Source organism: Microtus oregoni, unplaced genomic scaffold (genome assembly GCF_018167655.1).
Source record: "Microtus oregoni isolate MIOR12 unplaced genomic scaffold, Mior012 000017F_ref0000208, whole genome shotgun sequence".
Classification (NCBI taxonomy): Eukaryota; Metazoa; Chordata; class Mammalia; order Rodentia; family Cricetidae; genus Microtus; species Microtus oregoni.
This window is the reverse complement of record NW_024543076.1, coordinates 3,862,203-3,879,469: the sequence shown is the minus strand read 5'-3', so window position 1 is coordinate 3,879,469 and position 17,267 is coordinate 3,862,203. Positions and strand designations below refer to the sequence as shown.

Here is a 17,267-nt window from a genome sequence, read left to right as displayed (position 1 = left end):
TAATAATAATAAAACAAACTGATGGCATAATCAGAACTCTTAAATCTTGCTGTGCATGGTGGTGCCTGCCTGTGTTCTCAGCACTCATAAGTATGATGTAGAAGTTTGAAGCCAGCCTGGACCAGGAAAATAGAACTTGTCTCAAAAAGGAAACAAGCGAAAGCAAAAACAAGTCAGGTGTGGTTATACAGGCCTATAATCCAAGTACGCGGTGGGCAGAGGCAGGGGGATCAGGAATTCAAGGCCATCTTTGGCTGCAGAGTACGTCTGAGACCAGACCAGGCTACATGAGACCCTATCTTAAGAAATAAACCTATGACCACAATAAAAACTCGCTTAAAATTCTGTTTCAGATAAAGCTAGTTTTGACCCCAGAATGAGCTGTGGGCGGTATACGGGAGAAACGGGCTCTTTCTGCTAAAGTGTACATGACTGATATTCCTGCTGGGGGTAAATGCTAACTCTAGTGGCATGGCGGGGGAATGTGAGTCTTGTTGACGGTTTGTTTAATAAACAACTAGTTGGCTCTTTCCTCTTGCGGCCATCGCTGGATCGCAGCCGCCAAAATGAAGTTCAATCCCTTTGTGACTTCTGACCGGAGCAAGAACCGCAAACGGCATTTCAATGCACCTTCTCACATTCGGAGGAAGATCATGTCTTCCCCACTTTCCAAAGAGCTGAGACAGAAGTACAATGTTCGCTCAATGCCCATTCGAAAGGATGACGAAGTTCAGGTTGTCCGGGGACACTACAAAGGCCAGCAGATTGGCAAAGTGGTCCAAGTGTACAGGAAGAAATACGTCATCTACATTGAACGGGTGCAGCGGGAAAAGGCTAATGGCACAACTGTCCACGTGGGCATCCACCCCAGCAAGGTGGTGATCACCAGGCTAAAGCTGGACAAAGACCGAAAGAAGATCCTGGAAAGGAAAGCCAAGTCTCGACAAGTAGGAAAGGAGAAGGGCAAATACAAGGAAGAAACGATTGAGAAGATGCAGGAGTAGGGGCGTCTCATACAGTTTTCATTAAAGACTGCTTGAGTAAAAAAAAAAGAAAAAAAACAACTGTTCTATTGCTGTGGGGAGACGTCATGACCCAGGCAACTTATAAAAAAAGCATTTAATTGAGGCCATGCTGACAGTTTCAGGGGATCAGTCCCTGATCATCACAGTAGGGAGCACGATGCTGGAGAAGCAGCTGAGAGCTCACATCTGACCTGCAAGTTAGGAGAGAGAGAGAGAGAGAGAGAGAGAGAGAGAGAGAGAGACTGGGCTGGTATGAGCTTTGAAACCTCAAAGCCCAGATCCAATGACTCGCCTCCTCCGAGGCCACACCTCCTAATCCTTCCCAAATGATTACACTAACTGGGGAGCAAACACGTGAGGCTATGGGGGCCATTCTCATTCAAACCACCCCAGTGTGTGTGACTGGCATCCATGCAGGCCGTCAGTGTTAACTCCAGCATCAGAATAATGTGAGCTTTGTTAACCATGTGTTGAACAAACAATTGGGTGTCGCATTTATAAGTCCCTGTCCATACCTAGTATTGAGCTGCATGTTTGATTTGGCTTCTCCTGTGGCCCCTCCCCTGACTGGGAAAGCAGACCATATTCTCTGAGCTGAGCCCTTGGGTGTTAGGTTTCCGGGTGTCTTTAGGCAAAAGATCCCAGCTTGCCACTCTATGCCCATGTGTGTGCTGGGCAGGTATAGGAAGGAAGTTGGGGGCAGGGAGAGCTTTGGGGTCCTGTAGTGGACAAAAGCTGGACAGAGCTGAGGCTAGTGGAGAAGGAAGTGACACCGGACTCTGGGGAAGCTGCTGGAAGGTTAGTACAAGGCTGCAATCCTCCAGATTCCAGAAGGTGAGGGTGAAGATCAATCCGGGGATCTCACAGAAGCTGCATGATCAGAAAAAGTCACCAATGACCAAGCAAGACGCTTAGCTAGGTTGACCTGGGTTCAGATCCCTCGCCACCTCTGACCAAGGTCGTAGAGATCCAGAGCCAGCCCTCAGGGCAGGGGTTGCAGGGGCTTGTGTCAAAACTGTGAGGATGAACACCAGGAACAACAGAGCCCAACAAGGACCTTCGGGACGTGCCAAGGATGTATTTCCTCCCATGGCCAGCAGGGTGCGGTGTAAGCCAATCCCGCTGTGCCACCCGCTCCTGTGCTCCCTGAGGACCCGGTCCAGGGCTTGGTGCCTACAGTCCAATAATTGTCCCCAATTAGACAGAAGGGCTTTGCCAGTCTGTGGCCCCGGTCCTTTGAGCAGCCAGCTTCTCACCATGCTTCAGCAGTGATTCAGGCCACAAAGTCTGGGCGATTCCACAGAGAAACACCCTACCCTACCCCACCCCATCCCCACTGCATCATCCTTAAAGCCTGTTGCAGGATCCTTAGGACCACAGACTTCTCTCAGTTCCATAGTGAGGAACCTGTGTTTGCTCAGATCTCCCAGAACTCTGGCCTCTTTGTCAGCACAGTTTCGTCCCTTGTGACTGCAGAACTGAGGCTTCCGAAAGCAGGGGACCCCCGCGACGCTGTGACACAGGCTTCCTCCACCGAGGGAGGTTCGCCTCATCACAGTAGGAAGAAGGGCTTCAGATGCTGTACCTTTTGATATGATGAGGTAAGCCTTCTAGGGATAGCCTCCCCATTATAGGGGTGTCCAACATTGCTACCCAAAGGAGGAATGACTGTGCCTGCTTCCTGGAAAAAACAAACAAACAAACAAAACCAGGAATTCACTGTGAAGGGAGCGAGAGAGGAGAGAGGGGTGTTGGCATCTTTTAGGCTTTCTTGACTAGAGACTTACTGTACTTTAATATTAAAATGCTTTCTGTTGTTTGTTTGGTTTGGTTTGGTTTTTTTAAGACAGGGTTTCTCTGTGTAACTTTGGCTGTCCTGGAACTCCCTCTGTAGACCAGGCTGGCCTCGAACTCACAGAGCTCTGCCTGCCTCTGCCTCCTGAGGGTTGGTACTAAAGACATGCGCCACCATTGTCCAGTTTTAAACTGATGGTGCATGCTTGCAATTCTAACACATCAGAGGCTGAGGCAGTCGGGTCAGCCTAGGCTATGTAGCAAACTTTATTTCCAATAAAATGTACTTTATGGCTAAAATTGCTAATGGACTAAGCACGCAGATGAATAAAGTCAGGTCCAACATCCAGAGAGAACACAAGCAGACTTTGAAATTTAGTCTGCAGAGGACAGACTAATCGATCAATAACCTTGGAATGATTTCGATAAACTACAAATGTACAATAATTTGCCTAGTGTGGCCCCAGGTAACACTTATGACAAACTGAGAGTTTCGAAGAAGAGAATATAAAGTTTAGAAATAGATCCCAGTAGATCCGAGTTCAGTAATCTAATAGTGGTAAATTTTTGTTATGTATTTATTTAGAAACAGTATCAAACTGGCCTCTAGTTCACTGTGTCCCTGAAGATGACCTTAAACCTCTGCTCCTCCAGACTCCACCTCCAGAGTGCTGAAATTACAGACGTGTCCGGCCACACCCAGTTTAGGAGATGCTGGGGACTGAACCTAGGGCTTCGTACATGCTAGGCCAGCACTTCACCTACTGAACTACATCTACAGCCCTGAAATTTTAAATTCAGCAGAAAAAAAGAACATTATTTACAACTGGTAATTGAATGAAAAAAAAAAGAAATTTCCAAAACTCCAAGAGCCATTAAAGATAGCTTTTGTCACACAGAGTCACTATCATTTACCTGGGCTGCAAAATGAACGATATGGCCTCCTGTGCCCTGCCTGTAGCCTCAGCTAAGTCTGAGTTCAAAGCCTGCCTGGTCTTTAATAGTTCTATGCCAACCAGAGTTACATAGTCAGAGTTTGTCTCAGACAACAGACAAAAGCAGCAACAATCGAAAAACTCCACAAAAGTTCCAGAATTAGAAAGTGTGAGATTTGTTTTTAAACACTAAACTTTTTGTGGAAAAGGGCTTAAAAAATGCGGCAGACTGGCATGCTTAAAGCCGCAGTGCATGCCTTGGGCACACTGGCATGCTTAAAGCCGCAGTGCATGCCTTGGGCACACTGGCACTGTTAAAGTTGCATTGCATGCCTTGGGGCACACTGGCACTGTTAAAGTTGCATTGCATGCCTTGGGGCAGACTGGCACTGTTAAAGCCACAGTGCATGCCTTGGGGCACACTGGCATGCTTAAAGCCGCAGTGCATGCCTTGGAGCACACTGGCATGCTTAAAGCCGCAGTGCATGCCTTGGGGCACACTGGCATGCTTAAAGCCGCAGTGCATGCCTTGGGGCACACTGGCACTTTTAAAGTTGCATTGCATGCCTTGGAGCACACTGGCACTGACAATGTTCATGCATGCCCTGGATTTCTGATCCTCTTCCATCAGCAGGGAGTCTTGAAACTGGAGATGCTCAGTCCTGGGACATCCTAGGCGCAGGCCTCAACAACAGAAAGCTTTCATTTTCAATGTCTCCACATGGTCCATGCTTGAAGGCAGTCTCTGGGCCCTAAGGATGTCCAAGACATACAGTGAGGTCCTGTGTAAATGTTGATAACAACAGTTCAGCTGCCAACTGGCATCAACAAGCAAACACAAACGTGAGAAAGCCTTCAGGAGATTCGACCCATCTACTACCCGCCTACTACCTACTTGCCACTGTGTGCAGCCTACCAAACTATAAACAACAACAGGAAACAACAATGGTGGCTGTTGCTTTAAGCCACCATGTTTGGGAGATCATTCATTTGGCAACAAGATAAGATAAGAAATAGTGACTCTGTGTGACAAAGCCTAGAAGCCACAGAAATAAAAACATTCTGCATTTAAAATAGAAAAAATTTCCAAGATCTGAGTAGAGTCCGCATGTGATCCCAGAATGAGGAGGTAGAGGACGACACAACCTCTGCCTCAAACAAATTCGTACAAACAGGCCTGGGGGGAGTCTGGTTGGTGCTAGAGTACTTTCCTAAGATGGGGGCAGGGCCTGGAGTTCATCCTTATCACCATCGCACCCCAAAAAGGGAGGGAAGGAAAGGAGAATTGATGAAATCACAGGATAAACAGAAAACTGGGAGACTTCCATATATTGGCAACCTCCATTGCAGACAAAAGACTGATTTCCTCATTGTGCTACCAATTCCGAAGACAAAGACGGCTGTAACATCTAAATAAGCCAAAGGCATCAACAGGTCCTGGGCAATGAAGAGGCTCTTTTTACAAAGAAAAGGTTTATTTTTTTATGTGTTTGAGTGTTTGCCTGCACACACATATATGTGCACCATGGGGGCCATAAGAGAACACCAGGTCCCCTAGGACTGGATTGATACGTGTGAGTCACCATGTGGGCTCTAGGAACCAAACCTAGGTCCTCTTCGAGAGCAGCAAGTGCTCTTAACCTTCGAGTCATCTCGGTAGTCCCGGAACTCCTAAATGTTTGGGAAGGTTCATCTTTGCTCAAGAAAGAGCTGACAATTGAAGCTGTGATACATTACCATTTAACAACAGTATCCTGGGAAATGGGTGTTTTTATACATTGCTGCTAGCAAATTAAATTGAATAATTTTCATGGAAAGCATTTTGGCAGGATCTATCAAAATTTATAGGGCTCATATATTTTTCTTTTTCTTTTGTAGTACACATATTTTTTGGCCCCGCAATTCTGCTTCTAGGAACTTAGCATACAGTTACATAAGTTCAAGCTGTTATGGTAAAGACCATAAATTCAATCAAATTACAATTAATTGATTAATTAATTAATTTATTCATGATTATGGCTAACAGGATGACAGTTCCCGAGCCAAACTTGAGATTGCCATATGAAGGGGGGTGAAGGAAGGATTTCTTTTTTTTTTTTAAATATTTATTTTATTTATTATGTATACAATATTCTGTCTGTGTGTATGCCTGCAGGCCAGAAGAGGGCACCAGACCTCTTTACAGATGGTTGTGAGCCACCATGTGGTTGCTGGGAATTGAACTCAGGACCTTTGGAAGAGCAGGCAATGCTCTTAACCACTGAGCCATCTCTCCAGCCCAAGGAAGGATTTCTAAAAGTAAAAAGCACAAGAAAACCTTGAGAACCTGCGCAAGCAAGCCAGGAGCTGCTCTGCTCTGCCAGCAGGGGTAGTCAAGGCAACCTCACACCGTCCTCCAACGCCTGTCTGCATAAGCAGGTGGCAGAAGTCAAAAGCGGTTAGTCATAACATAGCAAGTAGACGGTCACAGCCGTACATTTCTGGTGGGTCTCTGAGTCAGGGTTACTGCCAACTTACCGTCCAGGGACTGGAGTCAGAGGCTTGTGGGTACCAAGAGGGATGACCAGGATAAGATGGGGTTTCTTTAGCCATCGGAGAACTCATGTGTCAGAAGTTCTTCATCGTAAGACTCATCAGAGCAAACTATGAGAAGCGACCTAAGTGTCCACCCACAGGGCTGGCTCTTGGTTACGGTGCATGCCTACAGTGCAGTTCTGCACTAACAGAAAGAATGAGGCTCCAGGTAGGGGTAATGCAGGCTGATTGTCCCAGCTACTTGGCATACTGAGGCCAGCCAGGGCAACTTATTAAGACTCCTGCTTCTGAACCCAGAACCACAGCTCACTACATACCAGGCTTCAAGGCCATAAGCCCCTCCTGGCCTCCTTTAGCGCACCCCAGGCACCTGGACTCCCCATCTTCTCCTGGTGACCACCTCTGGATTCTAATCACAATGCTGCCCCTCCAAGTGTTCTCCCAAGCCAGTGCGAAAAGCTGCCCTTCCCTGGCACCCGGTTCCTTTCTCCTACAACACTTTCAGGTGGTGAAGAGCTAGGATCTAAGGCCAAGGTCAGGGCTTGAGTCCAAGCTCTGACTCTTTTTTTCTTAACAATTTATTTACTTGTAATGGTCTGTCCGTGTAAGGGTGTTGGAACTCCTGCAAGTGGAATTAAAGACAGTTGTGAGCTGCCTTATGGGTACTAGGAATTGAACCTGGGTCCTCTGGAGGAGCAGCCAGTGCTCTTAACCGCTGAGCCATCTCTCCAGCCCTCAAGCACTGGCTCTTAGTGGCTGTGTGACTTCAAGCAGATTCCCCCACTCTTGTCCTCAGCTTCTGGTCTGAAGATTAGGCAAACCGTGTGACTGGGATGTTCCCACGGAAAGTGTTTGGCATGGTGTGAGCTGCATAAATATCATCAATGTCTGATGCTTTAGCCTCTGAGGCAGAGAGCAGACAGGCTGCAGGGCCCTCGGCTGGCTGTGTGCTCTGCTTTCATTCCTACTAGCCTTCTGAACGTCAGCCGGATGCTTTACTCTGAGGAAGGGACCCATGACCCCTGTTGATACGCTTGTCCAGTGCCCAGTGCCCTTGCCTGTCCTCCGTGTGTGGAAAGAGTTGAACAAGGCCACAAACTCCTCCAGCAGGCCTGTCCTGGGGACACAAAAAAGACCTTTGTGTCAATGTTTGACAGATTTCAGGACATTTCCTTTCCCCACGGTGGCCTAGTGACACAGATAAAGGGCAGTAGGGGAGACATTTATTAATGTGTTACTTAGGCCTGGGCGGCAGAGGAAAGCCTCTGCACAAACCCAGATGAGAACAGAAAATGGCGCTGGGTACACATAATTCCAGAAACTTCAAAGCCATCTTCTGCTATATAGTGGGTTGGAGACCAGCTGGGTCAATGTGTTTCAAAAACAAAAATAAAATAAAATAAAATAGAGACCCCAAATGGGCCAGTTGATGTCTGTCAACCCTGTGCACATTATCTACTGGAGCCCTCGTGGGCCCCCATAAAATCAGTGACGAGACCAGTGTGTTGCCCTTGGGGCCCTCCCAGATCTGAGAGCAAGTCACTAAGCAGCCCTGAGCCTGAAATGAGACCTGCAGAGCTGACGGGCAGGCCTGGGGCCCCGAGCTAGTCCTGTCTGCCTTCAGGATCTGCAGCATTTGCTATGAAGTCTGGGCTGGCCTTGAACTTGCAATCCTGCCTCTACCTCCTGAATGCTGGAATTACAAGCACACATCAGCACGCCTCACTCTGTGTCTCTATTACAAGCACAGTACGTACTGATCTCTCAACAAGCCAAGAGGCAAGCACTACTACAATACCCATTAAGGGGCTGGAGATAATGGGCCAGGCAGTAATTTAATTAATACAATTTCCATGTGGTTATTTCGGGAGCTAAGCTAGCCAGGTGGCCGGGAGCCAGGCAGGACGGAACAAGGGGCCCGCGCAAGCACTCCTTTCACAACAACCCACCTTACAAATGAGGAAACTGAGGCACACAAAAGTTTAATGATTGCTCATGGTGGTGGAGCTGGCATTCAGCCCCAGGCAGATGAGCACTACACCTTGGGCATCACATCCCTCAGGCTAAGCAACCCTGTTCAGTACTGGAAAGAAAACAACCTTCAACAGAAGTGTTATCCTCTTCATGTACCTGAAAAAAGAGGGGTTGGGGTGCAGATTAGGGCTCGCATGTCATTTCATCGAGGCCAAACCTTCCATAAGGGTTAGAGCCAAAATCCAGACTCAATCCCGTCTGCAAACCCTACCCATGACCCAGCATGCTCGCTACCTTTTCTCAGACTGTCTCCAGCCAGTCAGCAGGTGTCCAGTTCTCCTGGGTGGCCTATGAAGGGTTAAACTCCCCCACTACAGTTGTGGATTTATGTAGGGAATCATCCTAAGTATTAAAGGTATACATACTATCTGGATTCAGATCTTCTCCCCAAGCCTCCTGAGAGTATGCAGGCCAGGCTTGGCTTTGAGTTTGGTGTATTTATTCAGAGGCCTCTGCCTGGGATAGTGTGGCTAAAGTAGACCTAGCACGGCTCATCAGTGCTTTGTCCCCTCCTCTTTCTGATAGCGTACTCAGAAAGACTCTCATATCCATAACTGCGCATCCACGTTCCTCTTCAGTATGTCCCTCACTCATCCAGGCTCCTAGGGATGCTTGGCCGTCCCCAGGCCATATCACCCTTGAGGGCACATACAGCCCTACACTCAGCACACACTTACACACCACCTCTTTCCTGGACACTCAGTCTCCAGGGTCACAGCCCCACCCTCACAGGGTGGCTGAGAGCCGGGCCTCCGGCCCCGCCCCCGGCGCCGGCCCCGCCCATACTTCCGCCGCCGAGCCCAACGCTAGGCTGATTCGTTCCCTGCTGCGGATTTTATGAAACTAGCACGAGTCATGAAGGTGTTCATCACTGGCTCGTTACCGGCCGAGGGAAGGACTGTGCTCGCCAAGGCTGCAGAGTAAGCGCCCGCGTCTGTGCTCGGACTGCAGCTGAGCCCCCGGCCCCTTGCCGCGTCCCCCGGGCGGGTGTCCCCGAACTCAGACACCCTTGCACCTGCTCAGGATGGATTGGCTGTCTCCAGACACGCCGCTGGGGCTTCGGGGGCTGCCCTATGACTGGGGACTTCCTCCCGAGACCCCAGTGCCTAGCAGGCGGGGGTGGCGCTTGGGGGCTTTTGATCAGGAATTGCCCGCTGTGTCCGCGGGGGAAGGGGGCCTTGGAGTTTGGGGCGGTCTTTCAGAAAGTTCTCCGAGGTGTAGCTTGCTCCAGGCGATTGGTCTCCAGCCTTCCAGGGAAGGGAGATTGCCTTCGAGGCCAGGTTCGGGCTCAGGATTTTACCCTCTGAGGTTAGCTGGCAGACAGGCAGGAGTCAGACAGCGACAGTCACTGGCTTGGCTCGGCTCTTTGGATGTTCTTCCTGTTGGACCTTTAGTCGCTAGCCTTGCCAGGAGCTGTGAACACAAACTTTCAGTCCTTTCAGCACTGTGAAGTCAGCCTTAAAATTCCTTCATCACCGATCTGAAAACACAGGCTAGGTGGGCTTGTGCCTTGTGCCATGGTCACCCGCCTCCAGGTGGCAAGCTTGGCCTTTTATACTCAGATCTGTCCCATGACAGCCTGGTCACTTCGGCTTTGCGCTGCCATTGTCAGTTTGGGAGAAGGTGAGATCCCTTAGGTCCTTGTAGTTCTGATGGGTTGGGGGTGTGTGACTTGTTTTGAATTTTTTTTCTGAGGACATGTTTTGTTGGGACTTTTGTTCTTGAAGTGCTGGGACAAGTGGACCAGGGACCCTGCCAGCCACTGTCCTGTGCACACACACCGGGACTGCTCCGAATTCAGTGGCAAGGGTTTGGAGGAGCACTTCACAAGAGAGACAGCTAAGGAAGCACACTACAATGCTCCCGCGGCTAGGCGCCCTTGAGCTGGCAAGTCCACAGGGCAAAGTGTTGTACTTTGTGAACTCATAACTGAAGATAAGCCCTATTAATCTGGTGTAGGACCTCCACTTTTATACCCTCCCCAACTTCTTCCACAACGGACTGCCTGGAGACTCACTGAAAAGGAGAGAGAGCTCTCTCTGGGTTTGAGATTAGTCCCTAGGATATTCCCCTTTCTGCTTTAAACTCTGCTCTGGCCTGGGGGGCCCCCTCGGCTCTTGTCAGCTTCCCCCACTCTGGCAGCCCTTCACCCTTTTCCCAACCACATTCCAAATAGTTCTGAGGCCCCACATACCTGACCTTAACTTTGGCCAGCTGAAAGCCACAGTGAGTGGAAGGCCATCTTTGCATGCTGTGCTGTAGCACCCAGGAGGCTCCTGGCATCCTTTAAGGAAGCTCCCTGCGGCCTCTAAGTGGCTTCCCTTCCCTCAGCTGTGAAGTGGAACAGTGGAATTCGGATGAGCCCATCCCCAGAGAGGAACTGGAGCGAAGCGTGGTGGGGGCCCATGGCTTGCTCTGCCGCCTCTCTGACCGGGTGGATAAGAAACTTCTGGATGCTGCAGGTATGTGCTGAGCCTTCCTGGGCAGAATTCTGAGGGGCATTTTGCCCTGTGAGCACATCAGCTTTCAGCGGCTGGCCAGCCTTGGAGCTGGTCTTCTCCCTGTCTTTCAGAGGGCTTTCCCAGCGGTAGCTCCACCTGGCACACATTGTGTCGTGTGTCCGTCCGCCCCCCCCCCCCCCCCCCCCGTCTGGCTTGTAAGTTCTGGAGAGGCTCCAAAAGGGCAAAGACCACGTGGTTCATGAGTGGAGTGGGGAGTGGAGGAGGTTGCCGTGGGCTCTGAACCTTCCTGCTGTGCCATAGCCTTCTTTGTGACCTTGGGATCTCTCTGGTTCTGTGCACGGGACAGAGGACCCTGCGCTGTTTGTGCCTAGCACTGAAAGGCACCAAGCACGTGTGTGCACCGCTGTGCTCCCAGGTCTTGTTCCTGAGCAGAGTGGGCATCACCCTGAGTCGCGCTGAGGCAGTTTAAGGAGAGCTTCAGACCCAGTGGCTGCCAGATTCAGTGCGGAACCACTCCCACCCCTGGCCTGGACCCAGCCGCTTAGGTGGGGGAGGGCCCACGCGGAGGAGGTCACATCCCAGCCACCACTTTTGGAGTATCCATGGGGAGCCCTTTGGTGTGGGTAAAGGAGACCCAGGAGTACTGTGGTTGAGCCGGTGCACTCCCTGAGCCTCTGTAGGTGGCAGAGGGTGTTGAGCTTTATATGAGCGACAAAGATGGCAGCTTTCCCCTTCATCTAAGAAACAATAAGTAGGGGTTCCCGGGATGGCCCTCACACGTGTGTTTTCTGTACAACAGGAGCCAACCTCAAGGTCATCAGCACCTTTTCAGTAGGGGTTGACCACTTGGCTTTGGATGAAATCAAGAAACGGTAAACGCGGTGGGGTGGGGTGGTGAGGGCTGAGCCAGAGTGGACGAGAAGGGCTCTCTGCTTGATCACGTGTGCCTCCGTGAGCGTGCAGAGTGGCTGATGCTGAAATCAGTGACACCTGCACAAGTCACGGAAACCCAGGTAGCTATAAGCTATGAGTGACCTCTGACCCCATCTGTCATGTTTGCTGTCTCTTCTGATCTCCATGGTATTCTAGAAGTAGGAAAGGCAAGTGTTAGTTCCCTTTCCAACGAAGACATCAGGACCAAGAAGTAGCTCCCCACTCCAGACCTTAGTCCTGATCTTCCATGGTCACATCCTACATGGTGGGAAGTGATGGGGATGAGGACTGTTTACAGTTCTGAGCCTCCCGGCAGCAGGAGCTAAGAAGGAACAAAGCAACACCATGGAAGTGACCCATCGGTAGACACTGGGGGAGGTGGCGCTTGAGGCCCGTGTTACCACCAGGTGTTTGATTCCTAGTGGGATCCGAGTGGGCTACACGCCGGGTGTCCTGACCGATGCCACCGCAGAGCTCGCTGTCTCCCTGCTGCTCACGACCAGCCGCCGGCTGCCAGAGGCCATAGAGGAGGTAAAGAAGTAAGTCCTGGTGGGAAGGCAGCGGGCCTGAGACTGCACTCGGCAGAGCTGCATTAGAGGGGACAGGAAGTGAAGTCGGGAGATCTGGGTGCCGCCGGAGTGGATCCGCACTTGCGGCACTGGGATCGACAAGCTGCAGGACCGGAAGTAGCTCTGGGAGCCAAAGCTGCCCACGTCTCGCTATTGTGGCTCTTCAGTGTGAGGAGCAGGGAGCGTTCTTGACAGTGCCCAAAGGCGTCATGTGCGGAACGTGTGGGCACACCTGAAAGCATTTTTCCAATCAGTGCCCACCAGGTTCTGGGTAAGAAGCCGGAGTCGGGCCTCCTAGGGGCTCTCCGTGGAGGGCAGTTTTTGTGTGGCTTTAGGGTCCTGAAACCCCACATCTTAAGTGTGTGGCCTCTGCTCCCAACTCTGGCGGTGCAGCCTCAGGCGGGTCACCCTTCTGCAGGCTTCCCCATCTGCAAAAGCAGGCGTCTGTCTAAGGCCCCTTATGGCCGCACTTCCTGTGTCCTCTAGTGGCTTCAAAAGAGCCAGTCTGTTGTCGGCCACTCTAGCCCCATGGCAGAAGGCAGGGTTAGCTTCAGACCAAGGCCGGGAGTGCTCAGCGTGTGGGCTCTTGTGGCCCCTCGTCTCTTCCCAAGGTTGGGCTAACCCCCCTCTTCCCCCCACAGTGGCGGCTGGAGCACGTGGAGCCCATTGTGGATGTGCGGCTACGGACTCTGGCAGAGCACTGTCGGCATCGTGGGGCTGGGGCGCATAGGTGAGGCTCCCACTACCTGCTCCCCAGCCTTCTCCAGTGCCATAAGCCTGCACAATGGGTGTCCTTTGGAGAGGCTGTGTGTGGCTAGAACAAAAAACTAAAGCAAGTTCGAGAGTCCCCAAGAGCTCACTGGTTCACAGGAGCTCATGACTATGAAGGCTATAAGGTGGGGCTGGCCGTGGGAAGCGGCTGACTGTGGGAAAGCCTGCATCAACCCTGGACCCCGGTTCTGGAAGGCAGGCTACTTCCCACTCTGCAAGGGTCCTCCTCTCCTTCAGTGCTGTGACCTCAAAAACCTGGTAGGAGGCTAGGGTGCCATCATCCTGCCCATATAGAGGCAGCAGACAGGAGTGGAGAACGTGGTAAACCTGTCTGGCCAGCCAGAAATCCTTGGAGCTTCTTGGAGGAAACCAACAACCTGGACTGTGTTTGAGTCTGAGGACCCAAGGGTCCAAGCTTGTTGGCAGTAACATTCGTGAGAAACTCTTGTAGGTCTGGGGGTACAAGTTGGCAGCTGGGCAATAGTCTCCAAAGTCAAGAGGCAGTGTTCACAGAAGGAGAGAGGGGACCTCTTGATCCCCCTACCTTCAGAGGTACCACATCCAGGTCTTGGAGAAAGTCAGCAAGTGACCCTCAAGATGACTGGGGCCGTGTGGAGCCCGTGTAAGCCAGTCCATCTACAAAATGTGGCACTGCCTCCCGAATCCTTGAGAACGGTGCCCTGCCCAGGGACTGGTTACACTGGGGCAGCCTAGCTCCACTAAGACAGAACAAGGGTCCCCCTCGAAGGGTCAGTTGCACTTGCCCTCTGGAAGGTGGGAGCAAGCTGTGGACTCCTTGCCGCTAGGTCAAGCCATTGCTCGACGACTGAAACCATTTGGTGTCCAGAGATTTCTCTACACGGGGCGCCAGCCCAGGCCTCAGGAAGCAGCAGAATTCCAGGCCGAGTTTGGTAAGTAAAACCCTAATTTTACCACGATGGTGGTGGCAGTGGTGGTCTATGGCATTTACAGGCAGAATAGAGGAGCTTGAGGTGTCCGGGGGCTTCTGTGACCCTTATGTGTTCTCTAGTCTACCTGCTTGGGACACAGAAGGGCACTCAGGGGCACAGACGTCCATTATGTGCCGAGACCTGGAGTTTTCTCTTCTGGATGGGAATCCCTAGCAACAATCTTTGTCTCTGCCCATCTCAGAGCTGGTCTTACAGGTGTCCTCAGGATGTTACGTGGGTGCTGGGACCCGAACTCTGGCTCTCTTGATCATTTTAACTGCTGAGCCACCCTCTAGCCCTTCATCATAGTTTCTAAGACACGGTCCCTCACGGAATCTAACACCTACTGTGGCTAGAGACACAGGCCAGTGAGTTCCAGGAGCCACCTGTCTCCGTCTCTCCGGGGCTGGAATTCCTGTCTTGCCCATTTCCGGTGGGTCCTGGGAATCCAAGCTCAGGTTCTCATGCTTATGCAGTGGACACTTTACTGACCAAGACATCTCCCTCCCTAGCCTACTGACTTCGGAGACAGTTTTGCTTTGTAGCTCTGGCTGGCCTCCAAGTTAAGGTGGTCCTCTGTTGGAACCCACATGGGCTCCAACAGTCCTCCTGCCTCAGCCCCTAGAGCATTGGAATTACTGGTATGTGCCATTGTGCCTGGCATCCTGGGAGTCCTTTTGTGGGAGATGAGAGCTACTCCATGTCATTGGCCTGTGCCATCTTACTGTCCCTCAGCCTCTGATGAAGTCCTTCCCTCCCCTCCCCTCCCCCAGTGCCTATTGCTCAGCTGGCTGCCGAGTCTGACTTCATTGTAGTGGCCTGCTCCTTAACACCTGATACCCGGGGCCTCTGCAACAAGGATTTCTTCCAGAAGATGAAGAACACAGCTGTCTTCATCAACATCAGCAGGTAGCCAAGGGCTGCCCTCATCCCTGGGTCCCCTGGCACTCCTGGAAAGGGCAGTGCCCACCCCTGGGACCTGGCTTTGCTGTCCCTGTTGGTGGTGCATGCGCTCAGGATGTCATGTCAAACTCGGTAAACCAACATACCAAACACAGGAAAGGTCCTCTGAGAAATGGGTGGGGAGGATCGGTCAGCACAGCCTTCTGGTTCCTGCAGTATCCCAACCTTGCTCAGGGTAGTGTGATTCTGGGAGCAAGTCACCAGAGGCTCCCCCGCGGGCCCACTTCCCTTGCTGCAAAGGCAGGGGCCTACAGAGGGTCCTTCAGAGTCTGTTAAATACTCCCATCCTCTAGTGTGCCTGGAAGTTAGGGTTTCCTCAGGAGCCCAGGTAAGTTTATTAGTTCTGTCACAAGCTAGTGAGTGGCAGGGCTCCAGTGAAAACTAGCGTTCATATGCGGATGGCCTTACAAGTCAGTGCCAGGCGATGAGTGGAAATACATTCTGTGGTTGTTCTGTCACTTCCAGGGGAGATGTGGTAAACCAGGACGACCTGTACCAGGCACTAACCAGTGGTCAGATTGCAGCAGCTGGGCTGGACGTGACCACCCCAGAACCACTGCCTCCAAGCCATCCACTGCTGACCCTGAAGAACTGTGGTAAGAGCTATTTCCAAGGCAAATGTGTAGCCACCCTATGGAGTTTTGAGAATAGTCCAGGCCTGGCTATGGGGCTAGCTGAGGCAATGCTAACCCAGAGGGCCCAGCCAGGGGCCGGGAGTGTGTAGGCTGTTAGTGACTGGGGTTTAACAGGAATGTGATGCTCAGTTAAGTCTCTGCCCCCATGGGGTTTGTTGAAGTAAGGCTGATGTCACTCCTATAGCCACTCACGGGGCTAACTCATCACTCTGAATGGCTATTACCAGTGTATGGAAAGGTCATGACACCACCGGTGTTTTCAGCTGGTGCCAGTTTTGAAGCTTCGAGCAGCCACCAGCTCATTGATGTGGCTGGAGAATCAGCTTTAGGTTTTCCAACATCTGGCTCACCAGCCGTCTTCTGAGGGCAGAAGTCCCCTTCTTTGGCCTTAGGCATTTTAAGTCTCCCTTCTCCCTTTGTACCCAGGGCCCCAGATGCTCTGGCTATTGGTACATTGTCAGCAATTGTGGTGGCTAGTTTTTTTTTTTTTTCTTTTTTTCTGTCTCTTGGAGGGACTGAGCCACTGGTTGCCAGGTCCTGCCCTAAGGGCTTCTGCAGGTTTTGACTGCAGCCGGAGACTGCCCTTAATGGGCTCCCAATGAGATGCTGGTGCTTTTGGCCCTGGGAGCATTTTGAGACCCTGGCCTCAGCACTTCCTTTCCTCCCCTGTTGAGGAAATGGTGGTGTTTCTCTAGACTCACCGAGAGGCATCAGGGCTGTGGATGTCCCCATGCCTTCTGGAGAGGAAGCCCAGACATGTTCTTGGTGCCTCTTGAGTGAAGGCTCCATTATTTCAGCCCTTGGCAATCCCCGAGCCCATCCCCATGCCAGCATGCAAGGGACACTGGCTGTGCTGTGAGGGAAAGCTGGCCCTGTCTCCGCTTCCTGTCCCCACGCAGCTCTGGAAGGCAGGCAGGCGCTCACTTGCTCTGCACTGGGACCAGAGGCACCTACTGTGTTACCCAGCGTTTGATCATGGAGTTACTTCAGTTCAGAAGCCCTGTGCCACCATTCTCAAGGGTGCAGGGTGTGGTGACTGCTAGGCTGCTAAGCTGGTGCCTGGAATCACCGTCCAGATAGGCAGCAAGACTCCCTGTTACCTACCATATTTTTAAGGGTTCAAATGTTTTGCTTGGATTTGGGTCTCAGCACTTGCTCCACTGAAGCTGAAGGAATGGTGTTCCTAGGAACCTAAGTCTAGGAGGACACAGGCGGAGGGTGCAGTAGCGGTCTGGGACCAACGCTTCCTTCTCCCTCCAGTGATCCTGCCCCACATCGGCAGTGCCACCTACAAAACTCGAAACACCATGTCCTTGCTGGCAGCTAACAACTTGCTGGCTGGCCTAAGAGGGGAGCCGATGCCCAGTGAACTCAAGCTGTAGCCAGATGGGCTTTCAAGATGGAGACATCTTGCTGGACTTTGGACCCAGGAAAGAGCCTGGTGGAAGCCTCCACTACATCGTCATGGGGGCATGGGAACTGGCAAACGGGCTTGCCACGTCCAAGCCCAAAGTCTATAATTCTAGCATTAAATAATTTTCTGACACGGTGTCTGGGCCTGTGACTGGCAGCACTAACCAAAAGAGCATCTCTTGTGTTTGCTGACTCAGGGCACCTGGTGCTTTGCCTTGGCTCTGCTTCCCACACTGCCCTCACGGAGG

At 51.6% G+C, this 17,267-nt stretch overlaps 2 protein-coding genes across 2 annotated transcripts; both read left to right on the top strand.

Moving 5' to 3' along the window:
• The first annotated feature begins 538 nt into the window (after window positions 1-538).
• Window positions 539-1,052, top strand: LOC121458426 (60S ribosomal protein L26). The gene has a single exon (XM_041667712.1). The coding sequence runs from the start codon at window positions 567-569 to the stop codon at window positions 1,002-1,004; it is 438 nt and encodes a 145-aa protein (XP_041523646.1). The 5' UTR covers window positions 539-566; the 3' UTR covers window positions 1,005-1,052.
• Window positions 1,053-9,108: 8,056 nt separating this feature from the next.
• Window positions 9,109-17,155, top strand: Grhpr (glyoxylate and hydroxypyruvate reductase). Its single transcript, XM_041667749.1, has 9 exons — window positions 9,109-9,243; window positions 10,655-10,785; window positions 11,585-11,657; window positions 12,141-12,257; window positions 12,929-13,017; window positions 13,865-13,969; window positions 14,782-14,917; window positions 15,437-15,567; window positions 16,867-17,155. Exons 1-9 carry the CDS (start codon window positions 9,161-9,163, stop codon window positions 16,986-16,988), a joined length of 987 nt encoding a protein of 328 aa, XP_041523683.1. The 5' UTR covers window positions 9,109-9,160; the 3' UTR covers window positions 16,989-17,155.
• Window positions 17,156-17,267: the final 112 nt, after the last annotated feature.